The 19,083-nt window shown below is 42.3% G+C and overlaps 1 protein-coding gene across 1 annotated transcript in view; it reads right to left on the reverse strand.

Moving 5' to 3' along the window:
- The window catches only part of frem1b (Fras1 related extracellular matrix 1b), a 229,439-nt gene that overhangs the window by 124,541 nt on the left and 85,815 nt on the right, over positions 1–19,083 (reverse strand). The window contains exons 10-13 of the mRNA XM_078219385.1: positions 15,470–15,612; positions 11,998–12,194; positions 10,218–10,308; positions 4,244–4,411 (exon numbers count right to left, since the gene is read on the reverse strand). Coding sequence (XP_078075511.1) covers positions 4,244–4,411; positions 10,218–10,308; positions 11,998–12,194; positions 15,470–15,612 — 599 coding nt within the window. The remainder of the gene's footprint in view (positions 1–4,243; positions 4,412–10,217; positions 10,309–11,997; positions 12,195–15,469; positions 15,613–19,083) is intronic.

A 19,083-nucleotide genomic window follows, 5' to 3' on the forward strand; every position in this document is an offset into this window, starting at 1 on the left:
AGACGGGAGGAATTCTCTGGCCTCCCAGCTGCATGTTTCTCGGTGGTGGGAGGTGGAACGCTGTTCATTGGCAGCGGGATTCTTTGATCCCGCTGCTGTCAATGAGATTTCCCATTTGTGCCATCCAGCACCGCCAGGAAACCCGTTGGAGGGAATGCGCGGCTAGTGGGACCTAAGGATCTCACACCGTGAATGGCTGGAGAATTCCCCCCCCCCCCCCCCCCCCCACCCTCTCCTAGTTTATTACACTTCAGGATATCTCATGGACACAGAGAAGAGGAATGCCACCCAGAATTCAACATTTTAGACTGAGACTCATGAGCTATGATTTAATTACAGAGTACATTCATGGGAAGTACCAGATAATAGCAGAAGCATTATTATCAAGGCTATCAATGGAAGGAGTCAAGCTGAAAGATTTAAATTTTATTAATGGAATGGAACCATATACCTGGCTCATTACCAAATACTTCGCAGCCACTGAAAGGAGATTACAAGAAATTAAGCCAACACAACAGCAGGATGATGAGTGCATCAAATAAAAGAATATTGCCAGAATGGATGGCAAGAGTATACTTCGAATAACCCAATACTTCAAACAGAAAACATTTCACAATCATTGATGATTTCTTAGTTTTTAATGCAGTCATTCCTAAAACACTTTGACTCAATGTTCTTCAGTAACTCCTTCAAGTTCATTTAGGAATGGTGAAATGTCGTGCAAAAGCCCTACGGTCAATTTTGTGGCCAAGTATCAATCACTCCATTGAATAGTTAATCACAAATTGCCTTGTGTGCGCAGTACATAGCCAGCAGCAGAACAAACCACTTGCACCATTTACCTTTCCTACAAGGCAATGGGAGTGCCAAGGAATGGATTTATCCAAGGTCAAAGGCAATGTTTTCATCGCTGTCATTGGTTTTTACTCCAGGTGGTTTGAAGTGAGTAGATTGCACAGCACCAGGACAGAGGCAGTCATTACATCGCTAAGAAGGATCTTCATTACAAATGTCACCCTGGACATTGTGGAGTCAGATAACAAGCTGCTCCATAACTTCACACAGGAATATGGTTTCATGCATGTGAATAATTGCGCTAGATATCCTCAGGCAAATGGAGAAGCAGAAAGAGGAGTTCAAACAATCAAGGAATTGATGAGAAAGAATGAAGATATTAACTTAATTACAGAACCTCGCCACTAAAAATGGGTTCGCACCATCAGAACTATTGACGGAAAAATGGCAGTGAACACAACTCCCAGCTCTGCAACAAATTCTACAACCTAACATTATCTCAGGTGATTGTGAGAAAGTTAGGAAACGTGAGGAGCAATGAAGAGAGAGTCAAGCTCATAATTTTAACTTCAGGCACAAAACATGAGACCCAAAAGTGCTACATCCCAGCGAGAGAGTACAGATCGAAGATTAACAGTAACAAGGCATTGTAATACAAATAACTCCACAGCCAGGATTGTAGAATTGAGATGGAACAGGGAAATATCAGAAAGAACTGAAGAGCATTGATATTATTAGGAAGGAAACGAATAGAATCTTGGACTTACTAGTTAGATTGGAAGGAGACAAGGAATCAGAAACAAATAAAAACTCTACAACCACCCAGATGGAAGACACTTCTATTGAATGATGAGAAAGTATAGTTCACACTCAATCTTGAAATGAAATCAGGACCATATCAGGGAGATTGATCAAAATGCCTGAAAGACTAACCCTATAAAGTCTGAGATCTTTGAAGGAGATGTTGGAGTATGTTTTTGATGGGATAAAGACTTCAGGGGAGATATAGTGCAAAACATCAAGGGAACTGCATGATGTAACTGATGCAATGACACATGACTGAGAAACTGGTGGAAAGTAGAAATACAATACATCCTTGTGCAGAGTATTGAGATGTATATAGAATATCAAAAAAGAGGAATGGTTTAAACAAATAATGATCACTGAAAGCGTTCTAGGGGTAAGTAAAACCCTCAAGAAATCTCATCTAGCCACTGAATCCAAGATGAAACAAAATATAAAAGGGGAAGACCAAAAAAGGAAGAAAATGAAGGAAAGATGGGAATAGATTTACAAAATATATTTTTATCCTTGTGTGAAATGATAACACGCACCTTTATGTAACAAATGTCTAAAATCTTCAGCAGGAGGTGGAAGAAATGGAAGAGTTGGAAAATTGAAGGCTGTATGGTGGCCTTGCAAAAGGTTGCAAGGGTGGAGTAGAACAAGTCTATGGAGGGTTTTGAAAATATTAAATTAATGTGCTCTGGGAATGGGAACCAGCAGAGGTTGGTGAGGATGGGGCTTCGGAATTGACTCAGTAGATTGGACAGCAAATGAAGAACAGAATTCTTGGCAAATTGTTTTATGTGGACCTCATGTGACTGGTCAAGAGAGATTTGGAGAAATCAAACTGCAAGATAATGGATGAAGGTTTCCATAGAAGTGAACATGGGATACAAGAATGGCTTGCTGTTATGAAGGAGGAATTATGCAGTCTTTTTGAGCGATTGGATATGAAGTATGAAGCTCAGTTCAGAACAGATTATAGAGATTCCCCAACATTAGGTTCAGTCTGAGTGATTAGCTTGGAAAGGGGAATGCTGTCAGCATGAAGGTTCTGGTGAAAGCTGAACAGGAATGCAATTCGAATACCTCAGATAGTATAGAGAAGGAAGGAATTTCATACAAATGCATTAAGTGTTCATAAGCGAATAGCCTACAGCATAATTTTAAGGTTATAATTTACCATTCAAGAAATGGTTTGCAATTTTGTGCAACTATTGCAGAACATTGAACAAAAATAAAAATAAAAATGTTAGATCAAATACATTGAAACTAATACTCACAAACTGAAGCTACTGTGTGCATGAGTAGTGAACCTATAAACTCCCCTTGCCTCCAGTTCCAGACAGACACACACATAGTGCTATGGACACTTGTCTAGTAACATTCGAATGAGGAACCCTCACCTTGGTCCAGATACTCCATCCACCCCAGTGGCTAGATTTGTTTTGCTAAAGCTATTGTTTTTGGAATACACTGCTGTGTGTACAAATGAGTTAACAAATAAGGATTAACAAGTTTTTTGTTTATGAAATCAAAATGCTGTTCATCCCACAAAAATGCAAAAGAATTTGAAACCATCAACAGATGTGGGTAGCACAGTGGCACAGTGGTTAGCACTGCTGCCTCACAGCGCCAGGGACCCAGGTTCAATTCCAGCCTCGGGTCACTGTCTGCATGGAGTTTGCACATTCTCCCCGTGAATGCGTGGGTTTCCTCCGGGTGCTCCGGTTTCGTCCCACAGTCCAAAGAGGTGCAGGTTAAGTTGATTGGCCATGCTGAATTGACCCTAGTGTCAGAGGGACTAGGAAGGTAAATAAGGGTTATGGGAATAGGGCCTGGGTGGGATTGTAGTCAGTACAGACTCGATGGGTCAAATGACCTCCTTCTTTACTGTAGGGATTCTATGATTTTATATGGTAAAACTCTTTCAGTGTTTACAATCGTCAGTGAATTTTAAACATTATTCATTTTTTGCTAACGTGCTCTCCTACTTCCTTCTCCTTCTAAATAATTGAATGTCTGATGAATGGCAAATGGCATTTTACATGAGTGAATGTGAGGTATGGAGACACAGAAGGGAAATAAGCTGCAGGAAATGAATTAATAACAACTTTTTAGGTATTTCTGCCTTTCTTTTCAACTGTCCAGCATTATATAGGGTCTTTTAAGAGACTCCTGGATGAGTACATGGGACTTAATAGGATGGAGGGTTATAGGTAGGCCTAAAAGATAGGGATATGTTCGGCACAACTTGTGGGGCCGAAGGGCCTGTTTTGTGCTGTAGTTTTCTATGTTTCTATGTTTCTATATGACTTGATCCTGCAACTAGTTATCTTAATAAACAACCTATCAGAATTCACCTACTTGTCAATTTCATTCATTAACACTGAGGAACAACTAAACATCAAATCATTGAATTGTTTTTCTTTAAAACAGCTTGTTAAACATGTGAAAGGGTTTTTGTTCAAGTAAATCTGATCATTCTGGTGTCTCTAATCTGGAATACTGCAGCATAATATGGGAGTTGGATTTTAAAGTGATTGAACAGATGCTGAAGAATGAATAAGTAGACAACTGTGTTTTAAATAAATAAATAAACGTGTTTCTCAAGGACTCATTTCACAATGCTGAGCAGCAAAGTGGTGTTGCTTTCCTATACCTCGGGTGCTTGGTTGTCCACAGGCACGATGGTAATGTTAAAGACAAGTCCAGTCAAAGTGCCTCCTTGCTGATCGCTGACAGAAAATACGAACTGCACCAATAAGGGATGGGGCCCTATGTCCCCAAGAGGAGGCATGTACGCTACTTTCATGTGGTTCACCGCATGCTGGAATATAAAATGAACAAAGTTAAGTCAAATACACACGGAACGTCAAGAAGAAAGGAAATTGCTCCCTTGTCAGGAATTCCCCATATATATTTCATGCCGTACATAAAGATCAGCAACACTATAATAGATACATGAATGAGAAAAATATATATTTTTTTAGGAGACTAACCCTGACAGATCTGGATGATTCATCAGTTCCAAAAGTGGAATAAGGCATGAAACGCTGCTTTATTTGGCTGAAGTGGGACAAACTTGCAATTTTGTTGGGGATTGATGATATGTCAATCAGCTGCCCATTTTACAACTTGTCCAATTGTCCTTTCAGGTCAATAGAGCAGTATGAGTGCTCAATCTGCCAGCATTCATTTTATGTCCCCTCCATTGTGCCAGTTTCTTACATATTGGGCTGAAGTTTGCACTCTGTGCACAGAGCATTGGCAGGGGCGAGGAAACCAGCATGTAGCTTCACAGCCAAGTTTTCTTTCCAGATTCTCGGGCATTCTGTGACAGATAATCTTAGAGCATAGTTGACACTGTCACTGCAGTGAGGCGGGGCCTGATAGAGCCAGCTCCCCAGAGATCAAGGCGCCATTGTTAAAGGGCACCCCGAACAGTGCTAAAATGAAATCGCCCACTGACATGGGCCCACTTCCACACACACGCACGCACACGCTCCCCACAGAATAATGGGTATGAAAACTTTGAATTTGTGTGTGCTAGTCAGAGCATTTTCTTTTATTTTTTAATTAAACAGGTTAAGTACTAATAAAAATAAAAACTATCCTCTTTTCTTTTCAAAAGCTCAAGAAAACCTGCCTGATCATGTATTTATGGTAACTGCACATCAACAGCTAAATATTCATAGAATTGGCAAGTGTATATACCCTTTAGAAAAAAACTGTTGCACTTAAATAAGGAGTGGGAAAAGCACAGGGACATTCGACCCCTCCTCACCTAGTCACAACAGTGTGTACCGTCTACAAGGTGAATTGTAACATCTTATCAAGGCTTCTTCAACCTGCCAAGTTTGAAACTTTTACCAACTGGAAGGACAATGGCATGACAGCACCAGAAGCTGCAATTTCCTCTCCAAGTGATACAAGTCACACATCATCCTGAGTTGGAACTATATTGCCATTCCTTCACTATTGTTGGGTCAAAATCCTGGAATCAGTCCCTTAAATCACTGTGGTTGTACCTACTGCGGATAGACTGTGTTGGTTCAAGAAGATGGCTCACCAAAACTTCTTGAGGACAATTGGGGATGAGCAATAAATGTTGGCTTTGTCATCAATGCCTATATTTCAGAAATGAATGTAAAAATCACCAGTGCTTGGCTTCAGCCAATTTAATTCAAGATATGGCTGTGCATTGGCAACAAAGGCAATGGGCCCTGACAGCATTCTGGCTGTAGTGCTGAAGACTTGTGCTTCAAAACTAGCTCTGCCCCAAGCCAAGCTGTCCCAGGACAGCTAAATTATTGCATCTACCCAGGAACATGGAGAAATGCTGAGGTATGTCCTGTCCACAGACAGATCATATTTAATGCAGCCAGTTATCATCCCATTAGTCTACTCTTGTTCATCAGCATATTGATGGAAGGTGTCACTGATGGTGCTACCATGTGGCACCTATTCACCAATAACCTTCTTACCAATGCTCAATTTAGGTTTTGTCAAGATCACTCTGCTCCAGACCTCATTACAGTCTTAGTCCAAACATGGATAAAGGGGCTGAATTCCAGGGTGAGGTGAGTGTGCTTATTCTTGACATCAAGGCAAAACTTGACTTAAGGTGGCAAAATGAACCCCTATCAAAATTGATGTCAATGGAAATTTGAGAAAAGTTTTCCACGTGGAAGTTAATTGTGGTTGTAGGAGGCCAATCATCTCAGTCCCAGGACATTGCTGCAGGAGGTCCTCAGGGCCAGCCATCTTCAGCTACTTCATCAATGACCTGCCCTCCAAAGGAAGGTCAGAAGTGAATGTGATTACAGAGTGATCCGTTCCATTCACAATTGCTCAGATAATGAAGCAGTCTCTCCCCACATGAAGGTTTGAGCTCATAAGCGACAAGTAATATTCATGACACAAAAATTGCAGGCAATGACCATGACCAACAAAAGAGAATCTAGCTACCTCCCCTTGCCATTCAATGGCATTACCATAATTGAATCGCTGGCCATCAGCATCTGATGGATCAGACCCGAGTTAATGGCCGTCATCTTTGTTAGGGGCAATGAGCAAGAGAGCGCATGCGTAGTTAACAATCACCATCTTTGTTAGGGGCATTCATGAGCCACTTTGCCCGGGAAAGTTACTTCCAGCAGAGCTGGGGTTAACGACAAGGCATGGGTTGAAGGATTTGCCGTTAGTGGAAATGGAATATCTAAAAACATCAAAGGACTATGAAGTAAAAAGCTGATCATGGGGGTCGAACCTGACCTTCTCCTCCACTGGCACCCAATCAAAATGGCTGCCACTACCTCCCGATGTCAGCCCTGCGGCCCATGTGACGTCACGCCGCCAGTGACATGCATCTGACCACAAATCAGGGACAACCTCAGCCCCAGTCCCAGTGAAGGCCAATCATGGCCTGGCAGTGCAATTTAAATGCACCAATGAGGTTAAGACCAGTGTTGTCACGGGTACATGAACAAAATGCATGAACAGCTCTTTCTCTCTTGCCTTGGGAACAGCTGAAGAAGTGTAATGTGCCGCACCTTTTGGTGCTGAATAAAGCCATTGAAATTTAACAACAAGTCTCAACTCTCTCTGGAAACGAAGCGATCTAACAGCATCTCAGGAGTCACAATTGGCCAGAAACATAACTGAAGCAAATACATAAACATAAGAACAGCACAGAGGCTGGACATTCACCTCTTGATTTCCCCAAGCCTTTCTAACATCTACAAGGTGTAAGCTAGGAGTGTGATGGAATAACTCTATATTTTCCCGGAGAAGTACAGCTCCAAAAACACAAGAAGCTCAACACCATCCAAGAAGAAATTTCCTGCTTTATTAGCAGCCCATCTACCACCTTAAACATTCAATTCCTTCACCACTAGCATAATGTGATTACTTTGGTTGCATTTCCAATATGCATTACAACAACATAGCAATATCTCTTTGACAGCAACTCCCAAAAACTGCCACCTCTACCATCTGGAAACCACCACATGTAAGATCCTGGCTTGGAAAGTTATCACCGTTCCTTCATCAAGATCTTACTAGTTGTGCTCAGATCCCGTGGATGAATAAATAAAAATAAATTAAAGAATGTTTCTCCTCTGGTTAATTGTGCCCACACACAAGGACCACTACTTTACGACCTTGTTCGGACAAGGCTCGTAAAATCCCGCCCAAGGCCAACGGAGAATTCTGTTTGCGAGCCTTGCCCGCCCCAATTCCGGGGCAGGCGAGGCGGTAACATTCATGTCAAGATGTCACAAATGACTCCAACAGAAAATGCTGGAAAATCACAGCAGGTCTGACAGCATCCGTGGGGAGAGGATAGAGCCAATGTTTCGAGTCTAGATAACCTTTTGTCAGTTCGGGAGATTGGGGCTGCGGTGGGGTGGGGTACATCGAGGCAGGATGGGAGCGGGGTGGGGGTCATGACTGGCCCCAGGCATATTTGCGGGGGCCAGTGATTGGGCCGTGGGGTGGGGGAGGGTTGCACGGTCGGCGATGCGGGGGTCGCGGAGCTGGCCAGTGATCGAGCTGGACAGTGATCAGGAGATCGGCAGTGCGGGCCGTTGGTGCGTGCAACAGATCTCGGCAGTGACAGATCGGCGCATTGCACAGTGGCCCGCTCAGTGCTATGCTGCTAGGGTGGGAATAGGCCCTGCCCCTGATTTTGCGTGAGATTCATGCTCGGGCACTCTGTGATGCACAGAGTGTGGGAGATTCATTTTGAAAATCCCGCTGAAAAAACCCACGGGCTTTACTCCAGTTTTTACGCGAATTCAACACTTAGAATTCTTCTGAGAGAATCCCATCCCTTATTTTCAGGACTGAACCACCAAACAAATGTTATTGCTGCAATTAAATAAGGAAAGAGTAAAACGACAGAATTTCTACATTATTGAACTTCAGTAGCTTCTTATATATAGTAAATAGTTTACAAATGTGCTATGTTATAATTCATCACCAAATGTAGAAATTATGATTTATTTTATCTTTCTTCATCAACCACAGAAGTGAATCTACACAGAATGATTGCTTTTGTCCCGTAAACACTTGTACTTCAAACAAGTAAATTATTATAACATTGTAATAAAATGAGCTAAATATGACTAATTTCACATTTGGGTATGATTTTTATCTTCTTATGTATTAAGCCAAAACTAAAACATCCAATAATCAATTAATTATATGGTTAAAAATACTTCGGGCGGGAATTTCTGGCCTTCCCACCGGGAGGATCTTTCAACCTCGCCAAAGGTGACCCCTGGTGGCGAGAGGGACAAGCCATGCAAAAGGCTGTAGACATTGTCAGGACTGGAAGATGCCGATGGCGGCCAATGGCATGTCGCCTCTTCCACCAGAAAATATGCCACGAGGGGGTCAGAAAATCCCACCTTTTATTTCTTTTTTATATTGGGTTGGATTTTATTCTCGTGATGCAGATACTCACCATCTGGTGGCTAACTGGCAGCAACCGCTTTTGACATGAAGACATGACACAACTAACTGCCTATCAGGTCTTTACTGGCCAATGTCAGGCTTCCCATGCAAATAAGGATCCCCCAAAGGCAGAAATCCCACTGCTGAGAGCTGTGGCAAGTCACAGGCTGGCAACCCTCCATTGCAGGTGGCAGCACCAGGGACAGTGGCAGCTCTCATTACTGCACTGAGACCCAGACCTAGCACAAATGCTAGATCCTAGGACACAGTGTGTGAGGGCAGAATAGGGGACATTGCTGATTTTTTTTAAAGTTTAAAATGTATTTATTAGTGTCACATGTAGGCTTACATTAGCCACTGCAATGACGTTACTGTGAAAATTTCCTAGTTGCCACACTCCAGCGCCTGTTCGGGTACACCGAGGGAGAATTTAGCGTGGCCAATGCACCTAACCAGCATGTCTTTCGGACTGTGGGAGGAAACCGGAGCACCCGGAGGAAACCCATGCAGACATGGGGAGAATGTGCAGACTCTGCACAGACAGTGACCCAAGTCAGGAATCGAACCCATGTCCCTGGCACTGTGAGGTAGCAGTCCTAACCACTGTGCCACCGTGCCATCCATATTGTGGGGGGAGGGAGGAGGTGTGGTCAACCAGTGCAACCACTTTCCCAACGCCGCTTCTCGTGATTGGGCAATGAATTATAACATAGCTCAACATTAGTAAACTATTTATTGTATTATATAAGAAACTGGTGAAGTTTAACAATATACAGGTTCTATTGAAGGAATGGCTGTGCATGTGCACTCAGCCTGTACTATGGCCAAGGACACGTGCATATATGATCCTGATGCTTTTCTGATGAGTGGCAGGAGAATCAGTGTTACAGAAATCATTTATGGTCTGGCTAGCTCATTTGAGAGTTAATTCCAGGCTCATTGTCCCAAGCCCCATGTTGAGTAATTTTTTATTTATATATTTTTATTTAATATTTTATTTATTCTGATGAATAAAGACTTTTGTGGTCGGTAGAAGAATTATCTGAAAGTGTGCTGCATTTGGTACTTGTGCTCAATCCTATTGAAAATTACAGTAAAAAAATAGGTGCATGGGTCCTACTAATATAAAATATAATAGTGTCTCGTGATGTTACCCAGTATCTTATTTAAGGTACCTGTGTGAATGATTTCAGCATGGGGACAGAAGGATCCTTCTTCATATTCTGTGTACTGTCAGTGAAAATAATCTTGCCTGCATCATACATTCTGCAATGAGGGGAAATCAAGACAAAAACATGGAACAAGGTAAGCAATCTCGACAATCTTGCTAAGAAAGCGTATTTCAATAAATGTATTTATTATTAACACTCGGCTGACGCCTGCCCAATTTACAGACATTCTGGGTTTTAGTTTAGCACTCCGAACATTTCTAAAATGCACATCTGACAGAAAAAGTCGAATTTTGCATCCAGTCTATTTTTCCACTTTTCTCCCATGTGATATAGAGCCTTTAATAAGGATTCCAAGGAATTTATAACATTGGTACAGCAATGCAAAGCTTACAGTTCAAGTCAAGGGTCCACCATGTCCTACTCTTCTCCCATTACATCATCAGATAGGAACTTGGAAAAGTTGCAATCCTCTATATAATGTTCTTAACATCTTATTTTTCAGATTGTTGTCCAAAATGTTCTCAGCATAATTTAAAGGGATGTTTTCAAGTGATTGGCAGGAAAATAAACAAAGTGGATATCTATATGGATGAAGTCAGGTGGGAAGTACTTTGGCACAAAGTAAGATCAAGAAAAATACCTGTAACCTTTATGAAGCATCCTTGGGGTCTAATTTTGAGTAAATAGACACAAAGCTAGAACTGATCCCATTATTAGGTGAACACTAGACTGAAGTATTGGATTCTACTGAATTCAAAAGATTTAGTCATAATGATATAAGACCAGAGGAACTAATATTAGTAAATATATTTAAATACCTGGAGGAACTTTACTGAATATAGAACTCTTGTAGATGAAGTGCTAGCAAGTGGTATCTAAACATTTCTACCATTATGAGATCCTCCATCCTCAACAAAATCTCTACGTTACTGTAAAGTGAAGAGATAGTGGCCGGGGTCGGGGAGGATCTTACCAAAAAGAATTCGAAGTGCCGAATGAGTATGAAAACGGGAAGTTTCAGATCCCTTTTTTGGGCAAGTTTAAAAATACAATCTTACGCCACACTGTGCAAACGATAAACGCACAATCTGATTTCCGCCAGTAGGGGGAGGGGGAGGGGGTGGGACCTAAGGTCACTGGAAAGCTGGCATTTGACAGTAGAGGGTGCATGTACAGATCTCGCTGTTCTGTTGCACAGAACAGAGAGATCTGCCAATCACCTTTCCTCTGTATATCACCCGCCTCCACATCCCCGTGATTGCTAGCCTCCTAGGCTGATTGATTCCCCACACCCTGTTGATATGCCCCCAAAGGGGCACTGCCCGCCCTGCCCCCGACCAGCCAGCGGGCCTCAATGACCTCCGGTCCCACTGGCAAGGCTAGTATGGCAGGCCTCCAGTGATGCAGGCCATACATGATCCTCGCCAGTGAGGAACTTCTCGCCGGATATCTGGGCCCAGTAGGATCGCAAGAGGTGAGAAACTGCATGATAGTCCAAAGCAGTAACAAAGTGTCAGCTGAAGCACAAAGACATTAGGAATAGATGTTGGCCATCAGGCTATTAATCAATGCAAGGTTATCTTTATCATTGGTAGGTGCAGCATTGATATTACTCAGAGAAACAGAAATAAAGTGAATGTATTCAATTCCATTGAACTCAAAAAATGTGGTCATAAGGATATGAAAATAGAGGAACTGAAATTAATAGATATATTTATGTATATTGGCTTTAAAAATATCTATCAGTATATAATAACTAAATCCAGAAAAATGGACACCGTACCTCTGGTTTATTGGGAAGAAACAGGGTTTTGTGATGATGTACATCAGTTCATTCTCTGGAGATTCTGTGTCTGTGAAGTGCAGATGATTCTTAGTGATATGTCGAATTTCTGTTTCTTTCAATACTAAATAACGCGTGGTACCATCAACTTCTTTTGGCAACTGGTCCTTCACCGGAGTTACATGAATCATTGTTATCTGAAAAATAAGACAACTGTGAAGGATTGACTTTGCTACATGGCTGAACAATAATAAAAATTCATTGGCGCATCAAAAGACACAGCACCTGAAAGATAAAAGATATTACTTCTAAAAGACTGTTGAAAGGAAGGTATCCCTTATATTTTCATATCATATGATCCTGATGATTGTGGTTTTAATTACAATGTTTAAACCTTTAAATAAACTCTAGTCTTCACTGCAGTTACAATGTATCAGCCCTCTGGATATGGTAGCAGACCCAATTGTGTAAACTGATTTTTTAAAATTAATTCATTGGATGTGGACATTGCAGGCTAGGCCAGCAATTATGCCCATCTCTAATTGCCCTTCAGAAGGTGGTGGTCTGCTGCCTTCCTAAACAACACCAATAGTGCTGTTAGGGAAGGAATTCCAGGATTTTGATCCAGCGACAGTGAAGGAATGGTGATAGGTTTTCAAGTCAGGATGGGGAGCGGCTTGGAGATGAACTTCCAGCTGATGGTGTTCCCATGTGTCAGCTGCCCTTATCCTTCTAGATGGTCGCAGTCGTGGGTTTGAAAAATGTTGTCTAAGGACCCATGGTGCATTCCTGCTGTGCATCTTGTAGATGGTACACACTGCTGCCACTGTGCATCGGTGGTGGAAGGAGTGAATGTTTGCGAATCGGGTGTCACTCAAGTGGGCTGCTTTGCATTGGATAGTGTCCAGCTTTCTGAGTGTTGTTGGAGCTCATCCACTCAAGTAGAGAGTATTCCATCATATTCCTGACTTGTGCCTTGTAGATTGTGGGCAGACTTTGGGGAGTCAGGAGGTGGGTTACTCACCGCAGGATTCCTAGCCTCTGACCTGCTCTTGTAGCCATAGTATTTATATGTCCAGTCCAGTTCAGTTTCTGGTGAATGGGAACTTCTAGGATGTTGATAGTGGGGGATTCGGGGAGGTGAAGGCTTAGTGGTATTATCGCTAGACTATTAATCCAAATACTCAGCTAATGCTCTGGGGACTTGGGTTCGAATCCCCAGATGATGGAATTTGAATTCAATTTTTAAAAATCTGGAATTAAGAATCTACTGATGACTGTGAAACCATTGTCGATTGTCAGAAAAACCCATCTGGTTCACTAATGTCCTTTCGGGAAGGAAATCTGCCGTCCTTACCTGGTCTGGCCTACATGTGACTCCAGAGCCACAGTAATGTGGATGACTCTCAACTGCCCTCCAAGGGCAACTAGGGATGGGCAATGAATGCTGGCCAGTCAGCGATGCCCGTGTCCCATGAATGAATAAAAAAAAATTCAGTGATGTTAATGCCATTGAATGTCAAGGGGCAATGGTTAGATCCTCTTATTGGGGATGGTCATTGCCTGGCACTTTGTAAAGTGGATGTTACTTGCCATTTGCCAGCCCAAGTCTGGATATCGTCCAGTTCTTGCTGTATTTGGACGTAGACTGCTAGTATCTGAGCATTCACGAATGGTGCTCAACATTGTGCAATCATCAGCAAACACCACCACTTCTGATCTTATGATGGAAGGAAGGTCATTGATGAAATGGCTGAAGATGGTTGGGCCTATGATTAAGGGTCCTCAAAGTAGGAGACACTCCAAAATAGGTGGCTGTTGAAAGCTTTGGAAGGTTTTTTCTCAGACAGTGATCTATGTGGATTCAGGTGGATTCACCCACTTGTAAGATGGAAACAAGCTTATCTTGGGGGACCCGCTGGCCAGTCCCGCTGTTCCAAGATTGGGGCACTGGTTTTAATCTCTGAAACAAGTCTCCCTGTCCCCAAAAAATGAAATGGTGACCTCCCCCTCTCTGCTGACCAGAAGAGCACCACCAACCTGACGCATCAAGGCCCCCTCAGACTTTCTAATCAGCCCCCTTTACCCCTCAGACTCCACACTCAGACCACGTGCTTAGGCAGTGCCAACGGTGAACATCCCCCTGGCATCCTGGCACTGACACCCTAGCCTGGAAGGGGAGGGGTTAAGGAATTGGTCCAGTGGCCATTTGCCACTCTATCGCTACCAGGCTGCAGAGGAATGGTCCCTCTAGAGTCCTGGGGAATGGGGGGGTTGGGTGGGCTCAGGCTGGTGGCAAGGTGCAGACATCATCATTCTCCCCCAGGATGGAGTCTCATGGAAGGACTGCCCCTGCTAGCCCTGATGGACCTGAAAGATCAAGCCTGGCAAAGTGATTTCAGGCAGCCCTCTGATGACCACCTTCATTCCTGCCTGTCAGCGGTGAAAATTCTGAAGTTACCAGGTCACTTTAATCTCCATGCCCCCCAGTCACCTGGCAGGATTTTAAATAATTGCAGCATTCTATTCTGCAGCAGAGAATTTCCTTTCTTCCTGTCAGAAGCTGCAGGTGACAGTAGACCCCTTTGAAGTCCCCTTCAGCTACAATCCAGTGACACTGAGAATGATTTTGGGAAAGTAGGGAGAGAGTTTTAAGGCTCAAAATCAGTACAGAACCTCCCAACTAATTTTGAAAATTTGTGACTAATACATCCTACCCAAGGTAAACCAAATATATTATATGTGCAAAGTTTAAATGGTGCAGTTTGCCTAAATTATCATTTCTATCTGTCAAAACCATAGAACTATGGTTCTAAATTTTTCAGAAGATCTTGAAGGCCTGATATGGAGGTCCTAAAATAGGAGGCGACCCCACTCTGTTAAGTCAATAAGACATGAAAAGAAATTAAAACTATGCGTCAAAACTTTATTCTTCTTTGCAATTTTACAATGGACATCTGCTGAACCACAAAATGGCTGTTGACTCACACATGACTCACACGATTGGGCATCTGTTCACGAGGGTTCCAACAGAGACTACAAGAACTAGAGAGTTCCACTCCCATCCTTATGCAATCTCACACTCCACTGTAAGACCATATTATAATTTAAAAAAAACTGGTCGACTGGATGAACTGACTCTGCCAGCTGGGACAATAACAAAGAGATATTGAAACTAATTATACCTGAAGAGGTGTTAAAACAGCCACCATTTTGCTCCTAAGGGAAATGACAGAAACTGCTCGGAAAGCTGCAATTAACTCATTAATGGGCCACATCACAAAACCCATGCATCTAGCCTTTTGGTGTTACATTTCTAGCCTCATTATTATCTATTTCTTGCACTTTTTGAACTCTTTATACCTAGAATGAGGAAGAGAGATATGAATATCCCTTAATCTTCAGACATTCTATAAAAAGTCCCACAGTTTTATGATGAAAAATAATGTCCAGTAAATGAGTAACAGCTTGCCTGGGGGTCTGAAAGATTGGGAGGTTCATGGCTATCCGATAGAATGAACTCAAATGAATCCTCAAAAACCTCGCCTCCAAAATGATGATAATAAATCAGACCCTGGAAGAGATCCCGCTGCAGAAATGTAGTCACAGGATGACCTGTAGAAATAAAAAAGAGTGAAATGCTAAAGGACATATTAATTCCTGCATGAAAATAACAGATACAAGTGTTATAAGGAGGAGAACATTTAACTTATGCAGTATGTAAGTATTTTTGTTTTATATTACGTTCAAATTTTCTGGCCAGATGGAGATAGTTACTAGAAATATTTGCCAGTAATAGTAAACCTCATCTAATTCAAATGAACTGTAGAGAATGAAAATAAAGATTGACAGTCTGGCTATTTTTCCTTCCCGATATTTATTTCATGCTTTTAGTCTGAGGAGCTGTGGAGTAATTCTGAAATTACATCTCTGCTGCATCTAATCTCTCAATAATTCTGGTGGTGTAAGATCCATTATTCCAAAAAGCGAGCAGCTTCTACACAAAGCAACAGGAAAAAAATGTGCCATTCTCATGGAGATGCATGACAAATTTGGACACAGAGGTAGATTGAAAATCCCACAGAGTTTATTGATCTCCCTTCTTGCCCATGCTGGAAACAATGGTCCCTAAAATCTAACCTTCATAAAGAGACATTTTAAATTTTAAAAATGTAACAAGCATCTCGGGATACAGAACCTATTCCTTTCAAGGTGAATATGTTGTCCTGTGGAATGTAAAACCAGTGTCAATATTATTACTAGTAGTGAACTTTACTTCACTACTAATAAGAAAATATTAAATATATTCTTTAGAAACACATTTTGCTGCACACTGTATACAGAAATAAACTGTCATAGTGCTCAACCCTCTCCATGACAGGATCAGCCTCTGGAAAAAAATAGTATATTGATCTTCTGTCCTGTAAAAATATTGGTGTTTCTCTAGAGAAGAAAATTCCACAAGCCAACAACCTCTGAGGGAAACAAATTCTCCTCATCCCAGTCTTACATGGGAGACTCCTCACTGTGCCCCCTAGTTCTAGACTCCCCCACAAGGGGAAATGTCCTCTGAGCATCCACCCTGTCAAATCCCCTCCAGGTCATATGTGTTTCAGTTAGATCACCTGTCGTTCCTCTAAACTCAGGTGGCCAAATAGCCCAACCTACTCAACCTTTCTTCATCTGATAACCCTTACATCCCAGGAATCAGTCAAGTGAACTCTGAAAGCTTCTAATGTAATTTTATCCATTCTTAAGTAAGGAGATCAAAAAGCACTCCAGATGCTTCCCTACTTTTATATCCGATTCTCCTTGCAATAAAAGCCCACATACCATTTGCCTTCCTGATTACTTGATGTACTTACATACTAACTTTTTGAGATTGATGTATCAGGACACCCAGACACCTCAGTCCATAGAGTTCTGCAGTCTCTCTCGATTTAAGTAATATGCTGCTTTTCCATTCTTCCTGCCAAAATGGGCAAGTTCACATTTTCCTACATTATATTCATTGTGCCAAATTTGTACCGACTCACTTAACCTATCTAAGTCCATTTGCAAATTCTTTATGTCCTCTTGACAACTTCCTTTCCAACTTACCTTTGTGTGATCAGCAAATTTAGCTGCAATACATTCACCAAGTCATTAATATAGATCATATATCGTTGAGACCCCAGCACTGATCCATTTGGCACTTCACTAGTTACAGCTTGCCAATCCAAAAATGACCCATTATCCTTATTCTCTGCTTCCTGTTAGCTAATTAATCCTCTATTCATGTTAATCATGGAATCCCCACAGTGCAGGAGGTGGCCATTCAGCCCATCGAGTCTGCACTGCCACAATCCCACACCTAGGTCCTATTCCTGTAACCCCTCATATTTACCCTGTTAATCCCCCTGACAGCAGGGTTAATTTAGCATGGCCAATCAATCTAACCTGCACATCTTTGATTAATGTGTTACCACCTACGCTATGAGCTCTTATTTTGTGAAGTAACTTTGATGCGGCAAATTATTGAATGCCTTTTGGAAATCTCAGTCCACTTACAGATTCCCCTTTATCCACTTTGCTTGTTACTGCCTCAAAGAACTCGAATAAATTAGTCAAACACGATTCCCCTTTCACAGAACCATGTCCTGCTATTGCTGACGGCTAATGAAGAGGAAACAGAGGGTGGAATCTTGAGCCCATGTTTGCCGCCTGTGCAGTGCCAGATTTAGACTTGGTGAGGCCCTAAGCTATATAAAGCTTGGAGGCCCCTTGTTAAAACCTTACACCAAAAGGTCTCACAAAGGTGCATACCAAAACAGGACCTTGGGTCGCCACATTTGCATCACTTCCACATTTGCAACGCTCACATTTGCACCACTTCCAGTGTTTTCCTCAGCTGAGATTCCAGACTCTGTTGTCTCAGTAGCAGAGGCACTAGGTTGTGGTTGTTTTGGACTTTGCTGATCACCTTGGGTTTGTGGATCCTTATCTGTTTCTGGAGTAAAGTAACTGTCAACTTTTGGTAATTTTTTGAGTTGCTCTTCAAGCTGGTGTTTTCTTTTTCTTTTCTGGTATCCGCTCTTAAATGTTCTTTTCATTGTAAACCTTCTGAAATTTTGTGAGGCCCCTGCGGATTGTGAGGCCCTAAGCTGTAGCTTTTTTAGCTTATCCCTAAATCCGGCATTGCGCCTGTGGAAATGGCGGCATGGACTCAAGATGTGGACAGTTCGGAAACTTACAACACTCACTCTGTCAATGTTATGAGACCAGAGGGGATCATCGGACAGGAAGTTCAAATCCATTTCTCTGTGAACTCTGACTCTCAGGTCGATCAGTGAGAGTGTATTTATTTCTCTTATGCAAGGCTGCTTAACTGCATAACATCAAAGACCCCAAAGAATGAGGCTGCCCTCTGGGGAACAGCTTCAAAAGCTAATTGCATACCTCTGAAGAATCAGCTGTGCCTTGTCAAGATGAATGTTGTTTCAGAGTGACCAACTGACGAATCTTGGAGGAATCCAGCATGCCAATTTAATATCCAGAGCTAGATCTAGTTGCACAATCTGGGTACAAAGATTAACCCTTTGGAATACCAAGCCCCAAGGATGTAGATGCGTCCTTCGATTCAAGCTTTAGCAGTACACAACTCGTACTGTGGAGAATTCCACTCCCCCAGCCCCAGACAAGGTAGGATAATAATAGCTGGCACCATTGCCCCTGCTCAATATCATGCCTGGCACCATTTTTGGCATGGTGGCACAGTAGTTAGCACTGCTGCCTCCAATCCCCGGCTTGAGTCACTGTCTGTGCAGAGTCTGCATGTTCTCCCTGCATCTGCATGTGCTCCCTCTGGGTGTCCCGGTTTCCTCCCACAGTCCAAAAGACGTGCTGGTTAGGTGCACTGGCCATGCTAAATTCTCCCTCAGTGTACCCGAACAGGCGCTAGAGTGTGGCGACTAGGGGCAGTTACTTCATTGCAGTAACTTCATTGCAGTGTTAATGTAAGCCTACTTGTGACACTAATAAAATAAGCTAAATTAAAGAAAACTGAGCATTGGTATTTAAAAGGGTCTCATTTAAATCACAATGGTC

The sequence above is a fragment of the Mustelus asterias genome, chromosome 8, assembly GCF_964213995.1.
Source record: "Mustelus asterias chromosome 8, sMusAst1.hap1.1, whole genome shotgun sequence".
In the NCBI taxonomy this organism is placed as follows: Eukaryota; Metazoa; Chordata; class Chondrichthyes; order Carcharhiniformes; family Triakidae; genus Mustelus; species Mustelus asterias.